Raw genomic sequence first — 23,366 nt, forward strand, 5'->3', positions numbered from 1 at the left:
GCCTGTAGTTTTCTTTTTTGTGTGTCCTTTTCTGGTTTCGGTATCAGGACAATGCTTGGCTCATAGAATGAGGAAGAATTCCCTCCCCTTCAATTCTCGGAATAGTTTGAGAAGAATTGGTATAAGTTCTGTAAAAGTTTAAAAGGTAGCTGGGCATGGTGGCTCATACCTGTAATCCCAGCACTCTGGGAAGCCAAGGTGGACAGATTACTTGAGGACAGGAGTTCGAGACCAGCCTAGCCAACATGGTAAAACCCCATCTCTACCAAAAATACCAAAATACCAAAAATTCTGGTTAAAATACCAAAAAAATAGCTGGGTGTGGTGGCTGGCACCCGTAATTCCAGCTACTTGGGAGGTTGAGGCAGGAGGATCACTTGAGCCCAGAAGGCAGCAGTTGTAGTGAGCTGAGATTGCACCACTGCAGTCCAGCCTGGGTGACAGAGCAACACTCTATCTCAAAAAAAAAAATTAATTTGAAGTATATCTAGTCCTGGTTTGTAAAGTGTTTCTGTTGATACTATTTATACATCCATTGAAGCTATATATTTTTTTATTCTCTGAATGTTGAAGGTAGAGAGCAGGAAGTACTATCTACTCTTACAAATGGTTTTATCATAATCAAAATAATCAAAACAACCATGGTAGCATACACACACAAAGAAAACATCTTTTCCTGGAGGGTAGGTAGGTTAATGAAAACCTTGCCTCTTTTAATGAAATTAAGTAGGAATTCCAAAGATTGGATTAGATTTATCTTATCTCAGTCCTGAATTTCAGACATTCTAAAATTATAAAAATACAAGAAACCAGGTGTGGTGGTGTGCACCTGTAGTCCCAGCTACTTGGGGAGTCTGAGGCAGGAAGATCACTTGAGCCCAGGAGTTCAAGGCTATATGGTGAGCTATGATAGTCACCACACTCCAGCCTGAGGGACAGAGTGAGACACTGTTTCTAAAAATATATATGAGGCCGGATGTGGTGGCTCACGCCTGTAATCCCAGCACTTTGGGAGGCCGAGGCAGGTGGGCCACAAGGTCAGGAGTTCGAGACCAGTCTGGCCAACCTAGTGAAACCCTGTCTCTACTAAAAATACAAAAAATTAGCCGGGCATGGTGACAGGTGCCTGTAATCCCAGCTACTCGGGAGGCTGAGACAGGAGAATTGCTTGAACCCGGGAGGTGGAGGTTGCAGTGAGTTGAGATTGTGCCACTATACTCCAGCCCGGGTGACAATGCAAGCCTTCGTCTCAAAATATATGTGTGTATATATATATATATATACATATATATATATACATATATATATACACACACTTTAGCCTCACCTGCAGATTGACAAATTGAAGCAATCCTAAATCCACTTTTATTTTTAATTGACAATAATTGTATGTATTTGCGAGGTACAATGCGATGTTTTGATATATGTATACATGGCAGAAAAAAGCTAACATGTCCATCGCCTTAGTTACTTTTTGTGGTGAGGATGTTTAAAATCTACTTTTAGCAATTTTGGAGCATATATTAATAATACATCTTTTCTTGAATTCCATGGCAGGTTAAATACATCATCATTAACTCTAGTTGCCATGCTGTGCAGGGGATCCCTAAAACTCATTTCTCTGACTGAAACTTGTTTGTACCTTTTCATCAATATTTCCTTTTTCCCCATTTTATCCCCCAGTCTCTGGCAACCACCATTCTTCTCTCTGCTGCTGTGAATTTAATTGTTTTAGAATCCACACAATTGAGATCCTACTAAATCTTTTTTTTTCTTTTTTTTTTTTTGAGACAGAGTTTTGCTGTTGTTGCCCAAGCTGGAGTGCAATGCCGCAATCTTGGCTCACTGCAACCTCTGCCTCCCAGGTTCAAGTGATTCTTCTGCCTCAGCCTCCCGAGTAGCTGGGGTTACAGGTGTGCACCACCATGCCTGGCTAATTTTTTGTATTTTTAGTAGAAATGGGGTTTCACCATGTTAGCCAGGCTGGTCTCGACCTCCTGACCTCAGGTGATCTGCCCGCCTCGGCAGTAGCGTCGTAAGCCTGAGCGCTTGTGTACCGTAACATACTCTTCTGCTCAGGACGTCTCGGTCTGGCAGGTAGCTTTAGAGCAGGTGGCGTTCAGGGTTCCCATGCATGCTCTGTGCCAGCCCTTCTGACCGGCTCACTTGTTGCTTCACTGAAACCCCACAGTAACCCTTGAAGAGGCAGGTACTCTGATTTCCAGCTTCCAGAGGAGAGCCCAGCCTTAGACGTTCAGTTACTTTCCATGGGGATGTTATCATGAAGGTTGCAGGAGGACTTGAACTTGGAGCTGTTGCTCTGCTCTGAGCATCACATGAGTCGACAGCCTCTTAGAGTTGAGTTACCTATGAGGAAACTGACCCTCAGCCTTGGTACCATGACACACGGATCGAATCCCCTGCCCTCGCTGCTGTCTGCTGCAATGTTATTAGCAATCCGTTGCAGCAGAACACTCCCCGGGGTAGAAAGAAAGTGAAAGAATGCAGGAAAAAGCCTATTAGCCTCTCCAGGGAGGTGGTCAACCCATGACAGTTGTCCAGGGACTGCCGCCTCCCCACTCTTTTCAATGACAGTTGTCCAGGGATGGCCACCTCTACACTCTTTTCAATGACAGTTTTCCAGGGACGGCCACCTCTCCACTCTTCTCAATGATGGTTGTCCAGGGACTGCCACCTCTCCACTCTTTTCAATGACAGTTGTCCAGGGACGGCCACCTCTCCACTCTTCTCAATGACAGTCGCCCAGGCACGGCCACCTCTCCGCTCTTCTCAATGACAGTTGTCCAGGGACTGCCACCTCTCCACTCTTTTCAATGACAATTGTCCAGGGACTGCTACCTCGCCACTGTTTTCAGAGGCCCTTCCTATAAAGAGGATATTCATGATAACATGTCCCCTGTGTCCCAGGGGAAAACGTGTACCCACATATATCACCTCATTTTTTTTTTTTTTTTTTTAAGACAGAGTCTCATTCTGTCACCCAGGCTAGAGTGCAGTGGCATGATCTTGACTCACTGCAAGCTCCGACTCCTGGGTTCACACCATTCTCCTGCCTCAGCCTCCCTAGTAGCTGGGACTACAGGCACCCGCCACCACGCCCGGCTAATTTTTTGCATTTTTAGTAGAGATGGGGTTTCACCGTGTTAGCCAGGATGGTCTCGATCTCCTGACCTCGTGATCCGCCCACTTTGGCCTCCCAAAGTGCTGGGATTACAGACGTGAGCCACCGCGCCCAGCCACCTCATCTTGTAAAGCATATTAAATTACTAAATCAGAACAGGGTTAGAAATATTCAAACTTGGTCGGGTGTGGTGGCTCACGCCTATAATCTCAGCACTTTGGGAGGCCGAGGCTGGTGGATCATGAGGTCAAGAGATCGAGACCATCCTGGCCAACATGGTGAAACCCTGTCTCTACTAAAAACACAAAAATTAGTCAGGCATGGTGGTGCATGCCTGTAATCCCAGCTACTTGGGAGGCTGAGGCAGGAGAATCGATTGAACCCAGGAAGCAGAGGTTTGCAGCAAGTAGAGATCATGCCACTGTACTCCAGCCTGGGGACAGAGTGAGACTCTATCAAAAAGAAAAAAAGAAGAAGAAAATATTCAAATTTGGCTGGGCGCAGTAGCTCATGCCTGTAATCCCAACACTTTGGGAGGCCAGGGGTAAGAGGATTACTTGAGCCCAGGAGTTTGAAACCAGCCTGGGCAACATAGTGACACCTTGTCTCTACTTTTTTTTTTTTTTAAAGGCCTGGTGCAGTGATAGCAAGCCTGTGGTCGCAGCTACTAGGAAGGCTGAGGCGGGAAGCTTGCTTCAGCCCAGGGGTTCAAGGCTGCAGTGAGCTGTGACTGCACCACTGCACTCCAGCCTGGGCAACAGCAAGACTCAGTCATTTAAAAAAACAAACAAACAAACAAAAAACAGCACAGCTTATTGAATAGATTTTAGCTACCATGACATCTCTAGGCTCTTGTCTCCCACCTCTACCCTCCTTTAAATATTTTCTTCTGTGTATTTTATAATTTATCTTCTGACTCTCCTAATTAATTGAAGTAATCTCAGCAAGCCCATCTTAAAACTTTCCCATGGAAAGAATGGTAGGCAGAAGGAAAGACGGGGGCTAAATACTGGGGACAACTTTGTCCCTGCAGGTCAAGGGAGTATAAAGCAGGTGCCCCGTCTAAGCAAGCAGAGCCAAAAATCCGTGTTAACAGAAACCCTGCAGGCTGATTTTTACCTTGGTGGGATGCTTCCAGTTCCAGGGAGGTGACATGACAGGACCTTACTGTGTATCTGCAAGTTTAGCTCAAAAACTATAAACGCACAGATGGCAAGCAAGGGTGACCTCACACCAATACCACCCCTCAGACAATGACAAGCTGCTGTCTACCTGAGTCTTTAAAATGTTTTATTACATGGTATTCCTTCGATTGCTTTGTCGTCTACCACAAAGTAATGGTGGGGGGAAAGAAGATTTGCTCAAACTGGCCAACCAGTACTGGCTGTCAGTATTTATAGGGCTCTTACAATGACAAGAGAAAAGGAAATTTGAGAGATTTAGGAATTATTCCTGGGGCCTTATAACAACGGCTACATTTTGATGTCATCATAGACCAGGCTTCTAGACAACTCAGAGAGGTAATTGATAGCAGAGGTCCTGGACGTGCACCTATAAAATGAGTTAGCAGGTAGGGATAGAATTGGTCCTGATGGTGATTTACGACATTAATCTTTTCATGTGCTCATTAGCCATTTGCGTAGCTTCTTTGGAGAAACGGATATTCAGACCCTTTGCCCATATTAAATTGGATCGTCTCCCTTTTAGTGCATGTATATTATCTAGATATAAATCCCTTATCAGATATGACTTTTAAGTATTCAGCAGTTTATTTTTACACCAAAACTGTTTACTGTGTTTATGGAACCTGATGTTAACCGGTGTAACAGAAATCAACTGATCTAAGAACCCTGTAACTGGTTATTAGTAACTGGTAGGAATCTATTTGCCAGTGGTTTTTTTTTTAATTTTATTATTATTATACTTTAAGTTTTAGGGTACATGTGAACAAAGTGCAGGTTTGTTACATATGTATACATGTGCCATGTTGGTGTGCTGCACCCATTAACTCATCATTTAGCATTAGGTATATCTCCTAATGCTATCGCTCCCCCCTCCCCCCACCCCACAACAGTCCCTGGTGTGTGATGTTCCCCTTCCTGTGTCCAAGTGTTCTCATTGTTCAATTCCCACCTATGAGTGAGAACATGCGGTGTTTGGCTTTTTGTCCTTGCGATAGTTTGCTGAGAATGATGGTTTCCAGTTTCATCCATGTCCCTACAAAGGACATGAACTCATCCTTTTTTATGGCTGCATAGTATTCCATGGTGTATATGTGCCACATTTTCTTAATCCAGTCTATTGCTGTTGGACATTTAGGTTGGTTCCAAGTCTTTGCTATTGTGAATAGTGCGGCTATAAACTAGAATGGCGATCATTAAAAAGTCAGGAAACAACAGGTGCTGGAGAGGATGTGGAGAAATAGGAACACTTTTACACTGTTGGTGGGACCGTAAACTAGTTCAACCATTGCGGAAGTCAGTGTGGCAATTCCTCAGGGATCTAGAACTAGAAATACCATTTGACCCAGCCATCCCATTACTGGGTATATACCCTAAGGATTATAAATCATGCTGCTATAAAGACACATGCCAGTGGTTTTTTGTTTGTTTTTTGAGATGGAGTTTCACTCTTGTCCAGGCTGGAGTGCAATGGTGCAGTCTCGGCTCACTGCAACCTTCGCCTTCCAGATTCAAGTGATTCTCCTGCCTCAGCCTCCTGAGTAGCTGGTATTACAGGCATGTGCCACCACTCCTGGCTAATTTTTTTATATTTTTAATAGAGATGGAGTTTCACCATGTTGGCCAGGCTGGTCTTGAACTCCTGACCTCAAGTGATCCACCTGCCTTGGCCTCCCAAAGTGCTGGGATTACAGGCATGAGCCACTGCACCTGGCCATTGCCAGTGTTTTTGAGTATGACATACTAGCTAAGAGCATCTGTGGCATGCATGTCCAATTTTATTCTAAGATGCTGTTTGGGAACTAAGGGTACAGACAACAAAATGTCCCAGCACTGATGTCTAGTAATAGGATAAACAGATATTGTGGCAACAAATGCTTCGTCCATGAAGAATTGAAAAGAGAAGGCCGTTCATCTAGTGAGGTGATTGACATTAGTTGTATCTACTTGAGAATTTGCTGCAAGATCCTCTTTTAAGTCTTGTCACTCTTTCCACAGGTCCTACTTGCTCTATATTACCAAAGAATCCACTTTTCCCCCAAAACCTGAGTTCTCAGCCTTGTATCAAGATGGAAGGAGACAAATCGCTCACCTTTTCCAGCTACGGGCTGCAGTGGTGTCTCTATGAGCTAGACAAGGAAGAATTTCAGACATTCAAGGAATTACTAAAGAAGAAATCTTCAGAATCGACCACATGCTCTATTCCACAGTTTGAAATCGAGAGTGCCAACGTGGAATGTCTGGCACTCCTCTTGCATGAGTATTACGGAGCATCGCTGGCCTGGGCTACGTCCATTAGCATCTTTGAAAACATGAACCTGCGAACCCTCTCGGAGAAGGCACGGGATGACATGAAAAGTAAGCGAGACTTGGGACAAGTCTAGGGCAGGGAGGGGAGGTGATTTCAGGTTCTCATGGGAACAGGGAAGAATCGTTGTTCAGTAACCAGGTCCACCTCTGCAGTGTGAGTCTGAGCCGTGAGAAGGATCTCATTGGTCATAGTCATTGGCTGGAAATCAGTGTAGTCTCTAGCCTGTAAAATAATGGAGGAGGGAGAAATGGGTAGACAACGGCTCCACCCACACGGACTTCATTGAAGTTGATAGGATTTGAGTTGTAAGTGCTATGCTTGAGCTCTGGCGCTATCACGGGTCGGTTGTGAGACTTCGGGCATGTCTCCTTCTGTTCTGACTCTGGGATCCCACATCTTGGAACAGGAAATGTGTTACTATGTGTGCCATTGCAAAAGTTCAATAATGTAATGCATAGAAAGTGGCTAAGAACCTCATTGGTTGATAACATTGGTAGTCATTTGGTGCGAGTCTCGTGCTTGGCCGTGGGATGAAGGACTGAGGTTCCAGGTGCTCATCTGAGGCTTGGACTTTCTTGGGCTATTGGTGTCCGTAGTGCAGCAAGAATTCGGATCAGATTCTATGATTATTTTAGGGTACTTAGGAGAAAGGTCATTTAGAAAATAGCAGTTCTTTTTTATCTAGAGAATCTCTCCAACTGTAGACTGAAAACAAATCCCTTGACTGAGCCCTTGAATTGGCCCTACAAATACAGGTGTGGGCTGGATGCAGTGACTCACGGCTGTGATCCCAGCACTTTGGGAGGCTGAGGTGGGTGGATCACCTGAGGTCAAGAGATCGAGACCAGCCTGGCCAACATGGAGAAACCCCGTCTCTACTAGAAATACAAAAAATTAGCCAGGCGTCATGGCACATGCCTGTAATCCCAGCTACTCAGGAGACTGAGGCAGGAGAATCACTTGAATCCGGGAGGCAGAGATTGCAGTGAGCCGAGATCATTCCACTGCACTCCAGCCTGGGCAACGGAGTGAGACTGTGTCTCAAAAAAAAAAAAAAAAAAAAATATATATATATATATATATAATAATATATACACACACACACATATACACACACATATACACATATATTTTTATATATACACACATATATTTATATATACACATACACACACATACACATATATTTTTATATATACACACATATATATTTATATATACACACATATACACATATATATTTATATATACACACATATATATTTATATATACACACATATATATTTATATATACACATATATATTTATACACACGTATATATTTATATATACACATACACACACATACACACACATATATACATATATACACATATATTTTTTATATACACACATATATATTTATATATACATATACACATATACACACATATACACATATATTTTTATATATACACATATATTTATATATACACATAAACACACACATATACACATGTATTTTTTATATACACACACATATTTATACACACACACACGCAGGTGGCATGCCTATACACACATATATATTTATACACACACACACACACACGCAGGTGGCATGCCTGTACACACATATATATTTATACACACACACGCACATATGCAGGTGGCATGCCTATACACACATATATATATATATACACACACACACACACAGGTGGCATGCCTGCACATCCGTGACCTGGATGCAGCTCAGCAGCATTAGCTGCAAAATGCTTCAAGGGCTCTCTCTCCTGAGCTTGGAAAGGCCCAGTGTGGAGGGCATGTGGGTATTATTCCCAGGAAGAGAGTGCATAAAAATGAGAGCTAGGGTTTATCAAGTCAGCACTGCACTGAAACTGTCATGTCCCCACCATCTGACTCTCAACCCCACCCAGTGAAATGGGTTCCCCATGGCTGAAGCTGTGATAGAGGATCTTACAAGTTACATAACTTGACTAACTTCATGGCCTAATAAGTGGCAAAGATGAGATTGATTGTTTAACATTCATCTACCATGGCATATGTTTAAATTCTCATATGTCTAGTGTCAGAGATTTGCAGTTTTCCATGAGGTAGAGAGAAAGAAATGGGCAACTTTAAAAATGAATGGTAGCCATAAAAAAGGATGAGTTCATGTCCTTTATACGGACATGGATGAAGATGGAAACCATCATTCTCAGCAAACTATCACAAGGACAGAAAACCAAACACCGCATGTTGTCACTCATAGGTGGGAATTGAACAATGAAAACGCTTGGACACAGGAAGGGGAACATCACACACCGGGGCCTGTTGTGGGGTGGGGGAGGGGGGAGTGATAGCATTAGGAGATATACCTAATGTAAATAACGAGTTAATGGGTGCAGCACACCAACATAGCACATGTATACATATGTAACAAACCTGCATGTTGTGCACATGTACCCTAGAACTTAAAGTATAATTTTTTTAAAAAATGGATGGTATAGGCCAGGTGGGTGTGGCTAATGCCTGTAATCCCAGCACTCTGGGAGGCCAAGGTGGGTGGATCATTTCAGGTCAGGAGTTTGAGACCAGCCTGGCCAACATGGTGAAACACTGTCTCTACTAAAAATACAAAAATTAGCCAGGCATGGTGGCACACATCTGTAATCCCAGCTACTTGGGAGGCTGAGGCAGGAGAATCACTTGAACCCGGGAGGTAGAGGTTGCAGTGAGTCAAGATCGCACCACTGCACTCCAGCCTGGGCGACAGAGCGAGACTCCGTATTTAAAATAAAGATTTTTTTTTTTTTTTGAGACGGAGTCTGGCTCTGTTGCCCAGGCTGGAGTGCAGTGGCGCAATCTCGGCTCACTGCAAGCTCCACCTTCCGGGTTCATGCCATTCTCCTGCCTCAGCCTCCTGAGTAGCTGAGACTACAGGTGCCTGCCAGCACTCCTGGCTAATTTTTTGTATTTTTAGTAGAGAAAGGGGTTTCACCTTGTTAGCCAGGATGGTCTCGATCTCCTGACCTTGTGATCCGCCCACCTTGGCCTCCCAAAGTTCTGGGATTACAGGTGTGAGCCACGGCGCCTGGCCTAAAATAAAATTTTTTAAAAATTGTGTATAAAAATGTCTTATGGCTGGGCACCGTGGCTCACGCCTGTAATCCCAATACTTTGAGAGTCCTAGGCGGGCGGATCACTTGAGGTCAGGAGTTCAAGACTAGCCTGTCTAACATGGTAAAACCCTGTCTCTACTAAAAATACAAAAAATTAGCTAGGTATAGTGGCAGGCACCTGTAATCCCAGCTACTAGGTAGGCTGAGGCAGGAGAATCGCTTGAAGCTGGGAGGCAGAGGTTGCAGTGAGCTGAGATTGTGCCGTTGCACTCCAGCCTGGGCGACAGATTGAGACTGTCTTTTTTTTTTTTTATATAGAAAGTCTTACAGTTCCTATTCCAGATGAGAGGGAAGTTTAGAATCACTTCCTAGAAGGAGTAAGCTTTAGGCTGAGACAAAAGAAGAGGAGTTGGCCGAGTTGCCTGAGCATGGTAGAGAAAAACATTCTGAGCATAAAGTCGAGGCATCCCAAAGCCTTTAACAGAGGGTTTGGCTGGGCCACGGAGAATGAGCAGGAGGTGAAGACGGAGGGACTAGAAGTCAGATAACATGGCATCTTGAAAATACTTGTAATAGCAAGTAGAAGCAATTACATAGTTTGAAAGGGGTGGTAATAGAAATCATCAAACTTTCATTTCAGCACTGTTGCAAAAGTGTTGAGTGACCCAGAGGGAGTTGTGGAATAAACACAGGGAGACGAGTTTGAGGTGTTTCTACTGTCCATGAGATAAATAAAGGTGGCTTGGAATAGGGTGACGGCACAGAAAGAAGTAGAAATGGAAGATGCTTCCGAAGTGTACAAGACAGTTTGTGTGTGTGTGTGCGTGTGTGTGTGTGTGTGTGTGTGTGTTTGAAACAGAGTCTTGCTCTGTCGCCCAGGCTGGGCTGTCGCCCAGTGCAGTGGTGCGATCTCGGCTCACTGCAAGCTCCGCCTCCCGGGTTCACGCCATTCTCCTGCCTCAGCCTCCCTGGTAGCTGGGACTACAGGCGCCCGCCACCACGCCCGGCTAATTTTTTGTATTTTTAGTAGAGACGGGGTTTCACCATGTTAGCCAGGATGGTCTCGATCTCCTGACCTCGTGATCCACCTGCTTCGGCCTCCCAAAGTGCTGGGATTACAGGCGTGAGCCACCGCGCCTGGCCACAAGACAGTTTTTAAGAACTAAATGCAGAGAGAGAGAACGCAGTGTCATGGGTGATCCCCAAGTTTCTGGCATGATAAACTGGGTGGATGGGGTTCCATGGCCTCACCTCATGGAAGAGATGTTTTGCAAAAAGTAGATTGGGGGATGGGTAGTCAAGCTTGGACCTTGTAAGTTGTTGAAGGTACCTGTATTTGGGTAACTCATAGGCATCTAGTGAGTCATTGACTAACTGGGTCTGGAGTTCAAGACAGGTCTTGAGGAGGACTCCTGAAAGGAAACTTAATCACCATAATTAACCTCATTGTGTGACTTACCCAAGGCCATCCAGCAAAATGGCCAGAGAATTCATAAACCTCTGTTTCTTCAGTGTGCTTCTGCTGGCTCAGGAAAGTCTGATTCTGTTGTCTCCGTTATAGGCCAATCATGGAATAAACTGAGATCCTGAGGTTTGTCTTGGTTCCCCTCCATAATTTGGACACAGGACATTCTTATCCTTGGCTTGGGTAATTACAGTGACTTCATTGAGGCCAATCTCCCTTTTTCTTTGTCTTGCAGGACATTCATCAGAAGATCCTGAAGCAACGACGACTGACCAAGGACCAAGCAAGGAAAAAGTGCCAGGTTAGTGGGGTGGAGTTGGGGGAAATAGGATGTGCTTAAAGACACATGGCAGCCAGTTTGCATCTCTAGGGGTTAGAACCATGACTTCTGATAGTCTAGTGTTCTTTCTAGTCTAACTACCCTACCATTAGCTGATCAGATAGGTTCTGAGGATCTGGTAATTCTGGTATTTCTCTTTCCAAGTTGAAGAGTTCTGTGGCCTGGGGCCAGGCCCAGTGGCTCACACCTGTAATCCCAGTACTTTGGGAGACCGAGGCGGGGGCAGATCACCTGAGGTCAGGAGTTCAAGACCAGCCTGGCCAACATGGTGAAACCTCGTCTCTACTAAAAATACAAAAAAATAGCCAGATGTGGTGGTGGGTGCCTGTAATCCCAGCTACTTGGGAGGTGGAGGCAGGAGAATCGCTTGGACCTGGGAGGCAGAGGTTACAGTGAGTCAAGATCACGCCACTGCACTCCAGCCTGGGTGACAGAACGAGACTCCATCTCAAAAAAAAAAAAAGTTCTGTGGTCTTCAGGCTTTCTTACAACTTGAGGACTTCCCATCATCTTCAGTTTGGGTAACCTTATGACCCCACTATGACAAGCTCCTCCCAATAACCCAGTGGGAGGCTTTGGTGGAAAGAATCAGATAGCATGAAACCAGATTCAGTACAATTCCCCAAACATTTGAGCACTGACCTCATGCCAGCCACTGCTCTGCATATTTACAATACATCGTTGGCCGAAGCACACGTGTTCATGAAATTCACACGTTGTGGGACAGGAAAGACAAACCGAAAAACTAAGATGACACCGGGGAAGGCAAAACACACAGGGAGAAAGGCAGGCTGCGTAGACACCATGAATTCTCTGCTGCTACCTGCGCCGCCACCATCTTGCTCAGCTCCCAGCAGCCAGTGTTGACCGTGAAACCTAACCTGGTTTGGAAGGGGTTGAAACCAACCTCGTTTTGATGGAGCTTTGCTCAGGCTGTGGGTGGGAAAGAGCTCTTCAAAGCTAACATCTGAGTAACTGGCATCTGAGTCAGAGGCTCTGAGTCCCAAAGGTACTACATTGCTCACAGTTTGATGTCAATCTAGGCTTCGCCGGGTGAGTGTGACGTGTTATCCTTCATGTGATAGGACTGTGTCTCAGAGGTTTTATAAGTTACCGAATGGTGGCTTAGAGAGAGCGTAAAACACACAGAGTAACCTTGATAGTAGGACTGAAACAAACCTAACAAAAGCCGGGGGTCTTGCCATCAGCCACATTAGGAGATCCCTCTGAGCTGCTCCTGGACACGAGAACTACCACTTCTCGAGACCACGTGGATCACGCACCGTGCCGGTGCTTTAGCCCATGCTTCTCAATCCTATGTGGTACTGACTGTCGTTAGTCATGCAGTGAGACCCAGAAGCTCAATGCACACCAAAGTCTCACATGGTTAAATTGAGGCAAGGTGGGCTTGTGCCAGAAAGACCTGACTACAGGTGTTATCCATGTACAAAGATGAAGGCCATCAGAGACAGACACTCTACCCTCAAGGAGCTTACATCATAGGGGATCACAGGCCTTCATTGTTGCTCCTGATGGGCTGGGTATGGAAAGATGTCCCTCAAAGGCTGGGCGCGGTGGCTCACGCCTGTAATCCCAGCACTTTGGGAGGCCAAGGTGGGTGGATCACCTGAGGTCAGGAGTTCGAGACCAGTCTGACCAACATGGAGACACCCCATCTCTACTAAAAATACAGGGAAAAAAAAAAAACTAGCCAGGCATGGTGGCACGTGCCCGTAATCCCAGCTACTCGAGAGGCTGAGGCAGGAGAATCACTTGAACCCAGGAGGTAGAGGTTGTGGTGAACCACTGCACTTCAGCCTGTGAAACAAGAGCTTATCTCTGTCTCAAAAAAAAAAAAAATCCCTTGAAACTAAGCCAACCCAATAAATGCAGTTGTTTTTTATCAAGCTATAGAATCAAATGTGGTATATGTATATAATAGTATATTTGGCATAAAAAGGAATGATGTGGCTGGACACGGTGACTCATACCTGTAATCCCAGCACTTTGGGAGGCTGAGGCAGGCAGATTGCTCGAACCCAGGAGTTCGAGACCAACCTGGGCAATGTAGCAAGACCCCACGTCTACCAAAAAAATTAGCTGAGTGTGGGAGTGCGCACGTATAGTCCCAGCTACTTGGGAGGCTGAGGCAGGAGGATTGCTTGAGTCCAGGGGCGTTGAGGCTGCATTGAGCCATGATTGTGCCACTGCACTTCAGCCTGGGTGATAAAATGAGACTATGTCTTTAAAAATATATATAGATAGATAGATAGATATAGATATATGTATACACACACATACACTAATGTATGCTACAAGATGGATGGACCTTGAAGACACTAGGCTAAGTGAAGGAAACCATCACAAAAAGATATATATTGAATGATTCCATTCATATAAAATGTCTAGAATCGGCAAATCCATTTAAATACTAGATTAGTGGTTGCCTAGGGCTGGGGTGAATGGGGAAACTTAGAGGGTGAGGACTAAGAGGGCAGGGTTTTTCTCTTTGAGGGTGATTAAAACGTTCTAAAATTGTACTGATGGTTACAATCTGAATATTCTCAATCATGATTGTACACTTTCAATGGGTGAATTGTATGATTTGTGAAATTTATTTCTGTAAATCTATTACAAAACTCTAGAGAAGACAATAAGATACATCCATCTGAAGTCAACATCGTACGTATGACGACTCCAAAGCCCAGAGAGACAGATTTGCCCAAGGAAGATCAGCCAACAGAAAGCCTGATTTTTTTTTTTTCTTTCCAGACTGAGATGTCATCTTTGTGTTAGATCTTTTTTCTTTTCCTATTTCTTTTTTTTTTCTTTCCCGCCTAGATAGTCTCGCTCCATTGCCCAGGCTGGAGTGCAATGGCTTGATCTTGGCTCACTGCAGCCTCTGCCTCCCAGGTTCAAGCGATTCTCCTGTCTGCCTCCCAAGTAGCTGGGATTACACACACGCACCACCATGCCTGGCTAATTTTTGTATTTTTGGTAAAGATGGGGTTTCACCATATTGGTCAGGCTGGCCTAGAACTCCTGACCTCAGGTGATCCAGCCACCTCGGCCTCCCAAAGTGCTAGGATTACAGGCATGAGCCACCACACCCAGCCTAGATCTTATAAATTCTATGTAAGTTCAGATTCTTTAATCTCTTACGTGGTGAATCTATTTAGTCTAATAGATTGAATGTATTATGATGCTCAAGACATAGCTCCTAATATAAATCCACCCCCACAAGGAAAGGTGTTCTTTCCGTAGTGGCTGCTTTTTTTTTTTTTTTCTTTCTCCCACAGAGTCTCGCTCTGTCGCCCAGGCTGGAGTGCAGTGGTGCAGTCTGGGCTCACTGCAAGCTCCACCTCCCAGGTTCACACCATTCTCCTGCCTCAGCCTCCCAAGTAGCTGTGACTATAGGCACCTGCCACCACGTCCGGCTAATTTTTTGTATTTTTAGTAGAGACGGGGTTTCACCATGTTGGCCAGGCTGCCTTCGAACTCCTGACCTCGTGATCTGCCTGCCTTGGCCTCCCAAAGTGCTGAGATTACAGGCATGAGCCACTGCGCCTTGGCCTTTTTTTTTTTTTTCCAGATAACTCGATGCAGGTTTACATATCGTAAAATCTTGAGAATACAATTCGAAAATTTATAAACATGAACCTATTACCATAATCCAGTCTTAGGACATTTCTATAACCCCAAAAAAAAAAAAAATCCTTCAGCAGAGACAAGGTGGAGAAAATTGGCCTGTCTTACTTTTGCATAATTTGGAACGATCTTACAATTATTTTCCCAGAACCTGTTATTGTAATGAATGACACTTACAGACTTCTTTCAAGTGTTAAACTGCTGTTGCTTTCCTGGAATACCTGTGAAATAAGCACCATTACATACCTTTGATACACTTCTGATACAGTTTGCTGATAAGTCACTTCAAATTTGGCGTCTGTGTTTGAGTGAACTGGTCTGTAATCTCTTTATATACTTTCCTTTTTTAAAGTTGAGAGAAAATTCATATATCATAAAATTCATCTTAATACAATTCAGTGTTTTATTTTATTAACAAAGTTGTGTAACCATCACTGCTATCTAATTTCAGGAAATTTTCATCACCCCAGAAAACCACATACCTATTAGCCATCACTCCCCCATACCCAGCCCCTGGAAACCAGTCATCCACTTTGTGTCTGTGAATTTTGCCTCTTCTGGACTTGCCATGTAAATGAAATCAGACAATTATATTGTGTGATTGGCTTTCTTCATTTAACATAATGTTTTTCTTTTGAGACGGAGTCTTGCTCTGTTGCCCAGGCTGGAGTGCAGTGGCGCGATCTCGGCTCACTGCAACCTCCGCCTCCCTGGTTAACGCCATTCTCCTGCCTCAGCCTCCTGGGTAGCTGGGCACCCACCACCCCGCCCGGCTAATTTTTTGTATTTTTAGTAGAGATGGGGTTTCACAGTGTTAGCCAGGCTGGTCTCGATCTCCTCACCTTGTGATCTGCCCACCTCAGCCTCCCAAAGTACTGGGATTTTAACATAATGTTTTAAAGATTTGTCAATATCATAGCCTGTCTCAGGACTTCATAACTTTTTATGGCTGAACAGTATTCCTTTTATGTATATACCGCTTCTTGTTCATTTATCACATGATGGACATTTGGGTTTGGTTTTGTTTTGTGTTTTTTTTGTTTGTTTTTTTGCTATTATGAATGATGCAGCTATGGATTCCCACGTGTGTGTTTGTGTAGACGTGTTTTCGATTCAGGGAGGCCTATACCTAGGAGTAGAAGTGGTGGGTCATATGGCAACTCTGTTTAACTTTTTAAGGAGCTGCCAAGTGGTTTTTCTTAAGTGACTGCACCAGTTTGCATCCTCACCAACACCTTAATGAAAGCTACAGTAACATTTGCTCCTCTATTTTTTTATTGTAACCATCCTAGTAGGTATGAAACATTCACTGTGGTTTTGATTTGAATTTCCGTAATTATGTTCAGAATCTTTTCATGTGCTAATTGGCCACTTCTATGTCTTCAGAGAAATGTATATTCAAATCCTTGGTCCGTTTTTAACTTCATTATATTGTTGACTTGCAATACTTAGGTTTTATCATCTAGATTATGTAGAGACATAATTTTATATATTCCCCTGTTCTCTGAGTTGTCTTTTCACATTCCTGATACTGTCCTTTGAAGCATAGCGGGCTTTTATTTTATGAAGACAAATTTATTTCCTTGATTGTGCTTTTGGTGTTATATCTTTAAAAAATTGTTTAACCCAGCTGGGCACGGTGGCTTATACCTGTAATCCCAGCACTTTGGGAGGCCCAGGCGGTGGATCACGAGATCAGGATATCCAGACCCTCCTGGCCAACATGGTGAAACCCTGTCTCTACTAAAATACAAAAAAATCTGCCGGGCATGGTGGCACTTGCCTGTAGTCCCAGCTACTTGAGAGAGTGAGGCAGGGGAATCGCTTGAACCCAGGAGGTGGAGGTTGCAGTGAGCCAAGATCGTGCCATTGCACTCCAGCCTGGTGACAGAGAAACACTCCATCTCAAAAAAAAAAAAAAAAATTGCTTAACCCAAAATCGGAAGGTTTACACCAATATTTCCTCTTAAGGATTTTATAGTTACAGCTCTTAAAAACATGTAGGTCTTTAAACATTTTGAGTTAATTTTGTATATAGCATGAAGTAGAGGGTTCAACTTCATCCTTTTGTGTGTAGATAACCAGTTCTCCAGCAATATTTATTGAAAACACTATTCTTTATCATTGTCTAGATATTCTTGTCTAAAATCACAGATGTATGGGATTATTTTTAAACTTTCCAGTCTATTCCATTGATCTCTATATCTGACCTTGTGCCTGAACCACACTGACTTAATTACTGTTGCTTTATAGTTTTGAACTCAAAGTGTGATTCTCCAACTTGACTTCAAGATAGATTGGCTATTCTGGGTCTCTTGAATTTCCATGTGACTTTTAGTATCAATCAGCTTTACAATTTCTGCAAACAAAAAAAGGTAGCTGGGATTTTGATGAGATTGCATTATGTCATGTAGATTAATGTTGGGTATATGACACAGTAACAACATTAAGTCTTCAACCCATGGAGACAAGGTGGTCTTTCCATTCATTTAGGGTTTTCTTAATTTTTTTTGGTTACGTTTGTGGCTTTCAGGATACAAGTCTCTCATTTCATTTGTTAAATTTGTCCTGAAATATTTTGTTCTATGCCATTATAAGTGGAGTGTTTGTTTTGTTTTTGTTTTGTTTTGTTTGTATTTTTTTTGGACAGAGTTTCGCTCTTTTTGCCCATGCTGGAGTGGTGTGATCTCGGCTCACTGCAACCTCTGCCTCCTGGGTTCAGGCAATTCTCCTGCCTCAGCCTTCCAGTAGATGGGATTACAGGCACACGCCACCATGCCTGGCTAATTTTTTTTGAATTTTTAGTAGAGACGGGGTTTCACCATGTTGGCCAGGCTGGTCTTAAACCCCTGACCTCAAAAGATTCGCCCGCCTCGGCCTCCCAAAGTGCTGGTATTACAGGAGTGAGCCACTGTGCCTGGCGTTGTTCATTTTATTTTGTTTACTGCCAGTGTATAGAAATACTTTTGATTTTGAATCGTCGGATATTGAATCTACTGCTTATGTTACTGGCACACACTGCCCTGGCGCTGAGCCAGTGGTTCTGTGCTCTAAACTGGTCAGAAAATTAACTATGGCATGACTAAGTTTATCTGGGGTGTCCAACATCTCTGATTTGAATAATATACACAGTACGTTTGTGTTTATTCTTCTCCCTTCTCTTTTGCAGGAATTTCACAAGCTGTGCAACAAGATAGTGCCACAGCTGCCGAGACAAAAGAACAAGGTGAATGAAATAGATCTATTCATTTGTTGCCCTCCTGGAAGAAAGTTGGGTGAGAGAAGTCCATGTAGTTCAAACGACGGGGAAATCCACTTTCCCTTTCTTCATCCTCATTTGTCTCTGGTGTGTGAGTCCCTCTTCCCTAAGAGATCTTGGGATCAGCACCATGGACAGAACCTTGCGTGTTCACTACGATTATTTTCACTACAGTTTTTTATTTTTAACTGAAAAATAAGAATTGTATATACTTATGGGGCGCGAGGTTTCAATACACGTATATATTGTAGAATGATCAAATCAGGGTAACTAGTGTATCCATCACCTCAAATATTCTTTGTGCTGAGAACATTTTATTTTTACTTATTTATTTATTGTGAGATGGAGTTCTTTTCTTGTGGCCCAGGCTGGAGTGCAATGGTGTGATCTCGGCTCACTGCCAGCTCCGCCTCCCGGGTTCAAGCGATTATTCTGCCTCAGCCTCTCAAGTAGCTGGGGCTCCAGGCGTGCACCACCACGCCCAGCTAATTTTGTATTTTTAGTAGAGACAGGGTTTCTGCATGTTGGTCAGGCTGGTCTGGAACTCCCGACCTCAGGTGATCCACCCGCCTCAGCCTCCCAAAGTGCTGGATTACAAGCTTGAGCCACCACACCCAGCTGTGCTGAGAACATTTAAAATCCTCTTTTAGCTATTTTGAAATATACATTGTTATTAACCAGTCACCACGTTGTGCAATAGAATACCAGAACTTACTCCTCTTGTCTAGCTGTAACTTTGTACCTGTTGACTAATGTTTTCCAACTTTCCTGGTCCACTCTCTGCCCCACCAGCCTCTGGTAACCACCGTTCTACCCTCCAATTCTGAGTTCGACATTTTTAGATTCCACATGTCAGATCCTCTGGTATTTCTCTGTGCCTGGCTTATTTCACTTAACATAATGTCCTCTAGGTTCCTCAATGTCATAGCAAATGACAGAATTTCCCATATGTTTTAGGGCTGAATAACCCATTGTGTATATATACCACATTTTTTTAAGGGAGTCTTGCTCTGTTGCCCAGGCTGGGGTGCAGTGGCGCGATCTCAGCTCACTGCAAGCTCCGCCTCCTGGGTTCAAGTGATTCTCCTGCCTCAGCCTCCCAAGTAGCTGGGATTACAGGCGTGCACCACCATGCCCAGCTAATTTTTGTATTTTTAGTGCAGATGGGGTTTCACCGTGTTAGGCAGGATGGTCTCAATCTCTTGACCTCGTGATCTGCCCGGCTCGGCCTCCCAAAGTGCTGGGATTACAGACGTGAGCCACTGCGCCCAGCCAAAATCCTTTTCATTTCTTTAAGGCTGTTAGTTGTGACCCTCTTTCATTCCCGACTCCAGTAATTTTAGCTGTCTCTTTTTTTCCTTGGTCAGTCTGGCTAAAGGTCTGTCAATTTTGTTCTTTTCAAAGAACAAACTGGTAGGTTTGTTTTCTCTACGGTATTTCCATCTTGTATTTTGTTTACTTCTTTATTCCCTTTCCCTGCCTGTTTTGGGGTCAGTTTGCTACTCACTAACCCCAAAGGGGGTTCTTTCCTACTTTAAGGTGGGAAGTTATATTATATTTCAGATCTTTCTTAGGCATTTATGGCTATAAATTTTCCTTTATGCACGGCTCTACCTACACGCCGTAAATATTGCTGTGTTTTGTTTCCACTCATTTCAAAGTATTTAATTCCCTTTTGTTTCCCCTTTGACCTATTGAGGATCGTGTGGCTTCACTTCCATATATTTGGAAATTTTCAAATTTTCTGACTGATTTCTAATCTTATTTCATTGTGTTAAGAGAGCATACTTTGTATAATTTCAAGGAACATAAACTTGAAGCATGTTTTATGCCTGATATATCTATCTTGAAGAAGGTCTGTTTGCAGTTGAGAAGGGCATATTTTCTGCTGTTGGGTGGAGCGTTCGTTTGATATCTGCCTTCACTGTTTTCCATATGGGTAAATAGCGTCACTATATGCCTGGTCATTTACACCAAAAGCTTAGTCATTTTTTGTTTGTTTGTTTGGTTTTGAGATGCAGTCTCACTCTGTCTCCCAGGATGGAGTGCAGTCGCGCAATCTTGGCTCACTGCAACCTCCACGTCCCAGGTTTAAGCAGTTCTCGTGCCTCGACTTCCTGAGTAGCTGTATTTTTTAATATTTATTTTCTCCACCTTATATCTGCAAATCAGAAGATCATATGGTCTCTACCTGTAATATATGACCCATTTTTACACAGTTCTTCCCATCTGCTGTATTTAAAGGCATTTCATTTGCGTCTCAAACGCAATCCACTTTTACATACAATCAATTTTTCATACAATAACCAAGGCGATCTAAAAATTTACACCTGTAACTTTACTCCCATGCTTAAAAATCCTTAAATGGTTTTTATTCTGTTTGTGATTTTAAAAAATCTATAATTTTTCTCTAATTGACAAGACAAAGACCACCCTAATGATTGTTCTTTAAAATGGCAAATCTATTCTCATATATCCTAAGACGAATTTGTATTTAGCCTCACATGGTAACTATTTCCTGATAAATATATATAGTGGTTATTCTGAGTCAGTGGTAGCTACTGTTTGCCAGAGGCTGTGTTATTACTCTACCAAATCATCTCCACAGCAACTCGACAACATAAGAATAATTTCTTTGCTTTTCTAGATGAGCATACAGAAACATTTAACTTCAGTAACTTGATGAAGATCTTACAAATAGTTTATGACAACTCACATTTGAATCCTGTGTCTAATTCAAATCCAATTCTTTTTTTAAGAGAGAGAGTTTTGCTGTATTGCTGAGACTACAATGCAGTGGCTATCCACAAGCACAACCGTAGCTCACTACAGCCTCAAACTGCTGGACTCAAGTGATTCTCCTGCCTCAGCCTCCCAAGTAGCTGGGACTACAGGCACGTACCACAAAATCTGGCTCTAAGATCCTAAGATCCTTAATTCTTAACTGTAGGTTTTGCCCCTCATTTAGTTTTTGCATTCTTATTATTATTTTTGGAGTGCAGTGGCATGATCTCAGCTTACTGCAACCTCTGCCTCCAAAGTTCAAGTTATTCTCCTGCTTCAGCCTCCTGAGTAGCTGGGATTACAGGCACGTGCCACCATCCCTGGCTAACTTTTTGTATTTTTTAGTAGAGATGGGGTTTCATCATATTGGTCAGGCTGGTCTCGAACCCCTGACCTCTGGTGATCTGCCCGCCTTGGCCTCCCAAAGTGCTGGGATTACAGGCGCAAACCACCACGCCCAACCTACCCTTCATTTTAATAACTTGTGCAAGGCTGTCCAAGGAGAAATGAGCCTGGGACCGCCTCACCCTCAAGCTTTGAATTAGTGCTCATTGTACTAGTGCACTCTGTCTTCTAGCTGAGACAGTGGTTGCCATGTTTTCAACTGGCCAGAAAATAAATATGGCATGACTAAGCTTATCTTGGGGGTGTCTGACATCTCTGACTTGAATAATAAACACAAATATGTTGGAATTCATTCTTCTTTTGCAGAAATTTCACAAGCTATGGAACAAGAAGGTGCCACAGCAGCAGAGACAGAAGAACAAGGTGAGGAAAATAGATTTATTCCTTGGTTGCCCTCCTGGAAGAAAGTTGGGTGAAAGAAGTGTAAGTAGCTTAGATTGCCTTTCTTCATTCTCATTTGTCTCTGGTGTCAACCCCTTCCCTTCAAGCTCTTGATCAGTACCATAGATAGAGCTACACAAGTTAACTGTGATTATCTACAGTCAGATACTATGAAGACAAAATTCTAAAGAACCCATAATTCTAGGGGACTCGAATCAATCACAACTTTGTTTGATGGATGTTAAACATATGGCCAAGAGAAGTCAAATGCTTTCTTCAAACTTAAGTGGCAGTAATTATTTTCGTAATTCCTTCTATCAAGTAATATGTACGTGAATACCTGCCATTGAAGAATTGTGCTGGAATTACAGTGGTAACAAAAACATGTCTTGCCTTCATGGCATTTTTTTTTTTTTTTGAGAAGGAGTCTCGCTGTGTCACCCAAGCTGGAGTGCAGTGGCACAATCTCAGCTCACTGAAACGTCTGCCTCCTAGGTTCAAGCGATTCTTCTGTCTCAGCCTCCCGAGTAGCTGGGATTACAGGCCTGCCACCATGCCCGACTAATTTTTGTATTTTTAGTAGAGATGGGGTTTCACCATATTGGCCAGGTCGGTCTCACACTCCTGATCTCATGATCTGCCTACCTCAGCCTCCCAAAGTGCTGGGATTACAGGCATTTGCCGCTGTGCCCAGCTGCCTTCATGGCATTTATCCTCCAGACTTACACATTAGCTAAACCTTATGGAATGAAGATGAGTCTAAATGCTATAACTTTGCAGGATGATGATTAAACAGCCAAAGATGTAAGAGCAGGCTTCCCTGAGAAACTGTTGATTGAGGCTTTTTTGTTGAGATATAATTAGGATTTTATATACCATAAAGTTGACCCTCCTGAAGTATATGATTCAATTATTTTTAGTCTATTCAGTTATCCAACTGTCATCACTAATTCCAAAACATTTTTTTTCTCCCAAAAAGAAACCCCATACCCCTTTGCAGTCACCAGTTTCCTCTCCCTCAAAACTCTGGACAACCACTAATCTACTTTGTATCTCTAAACTCTCCGATTCCAGATCGGTCATGTAGATGGAATCATATGATACGTAGTTTTCCGTGACTGGCATGTTTCACTTGGCATAAAGTTCCAAAGCCCGTGTTCCAGTGTCTATCAGCACTTCATTTTTGTTGCTGAATAATATTCCATTGTATGGAAAGACCCCATTTTCTTCATCTGTTGTTCAGTTCGTGGGAATTTGGCTTTTTTCTCACTTTGGGGCTGTTAACAGTGCTCCCTGAACACTCATGTCCTAGGAGGCAGTAATGGAAAGAAGTGACTTGACTAGC

General features: G+C 43.3%; 1 protein-coding gene across 1 annotated transcript in view; it reads left to right on the forward strand.

Annotated features, from left to right (window-relative positions):
- Positions 1 to 1,451: 1,451 nt before the first annotated feature.
- Positions 1,452 to 23,366, forward strand: part of NLRP5 (NLR family pyrin domain containing 5) — a 58,903-nt gene continuing 36,988 nt past the window's right edge. Inside the window, exons 1-6 of the mRNA XM_063800417.1 lie at positions 1,452 to 1,479; positions 6,322 to 6,681; positions 11,440 to 11,505; positions 18,362 to 18,418; positions 21,211 to 21,345; positions 21,947 to 22,003. Of these exons, the coding sequence (XP_063656487.1) occupies positions 1,452 to 1,479; positions 6,322 to 6,681; positions 11,440 to 11,505; positions 18,362 to 18,418; positions 21,211 to 21,345; positions 21,947 to 22,003 (703 nt within the window). The remainder of the gene's footprint in view (positions 1,480 to 6,321; positions 6,682 to 11,439; positions 11,506 to 18,361; positions 18,419 to 21,210; positions 21,346 to 21,946; positions 22,004 to 23,366) is intronic.

The sequence above is a fragment of the Pan troglodytes genome, chromosome 20 (genome assembly GCF_028858775.2).
Source record: "Pan troglodytes isolate AG18354 chromosome 20, NHGRI_mPanTro3-v2.0_pri, whole genome shotgun sequence".
NCBI lineage: Eukaryota > Metazoa > Chordata > Mammalia > Primates > Hominidae > Pan > Pan troglodytes.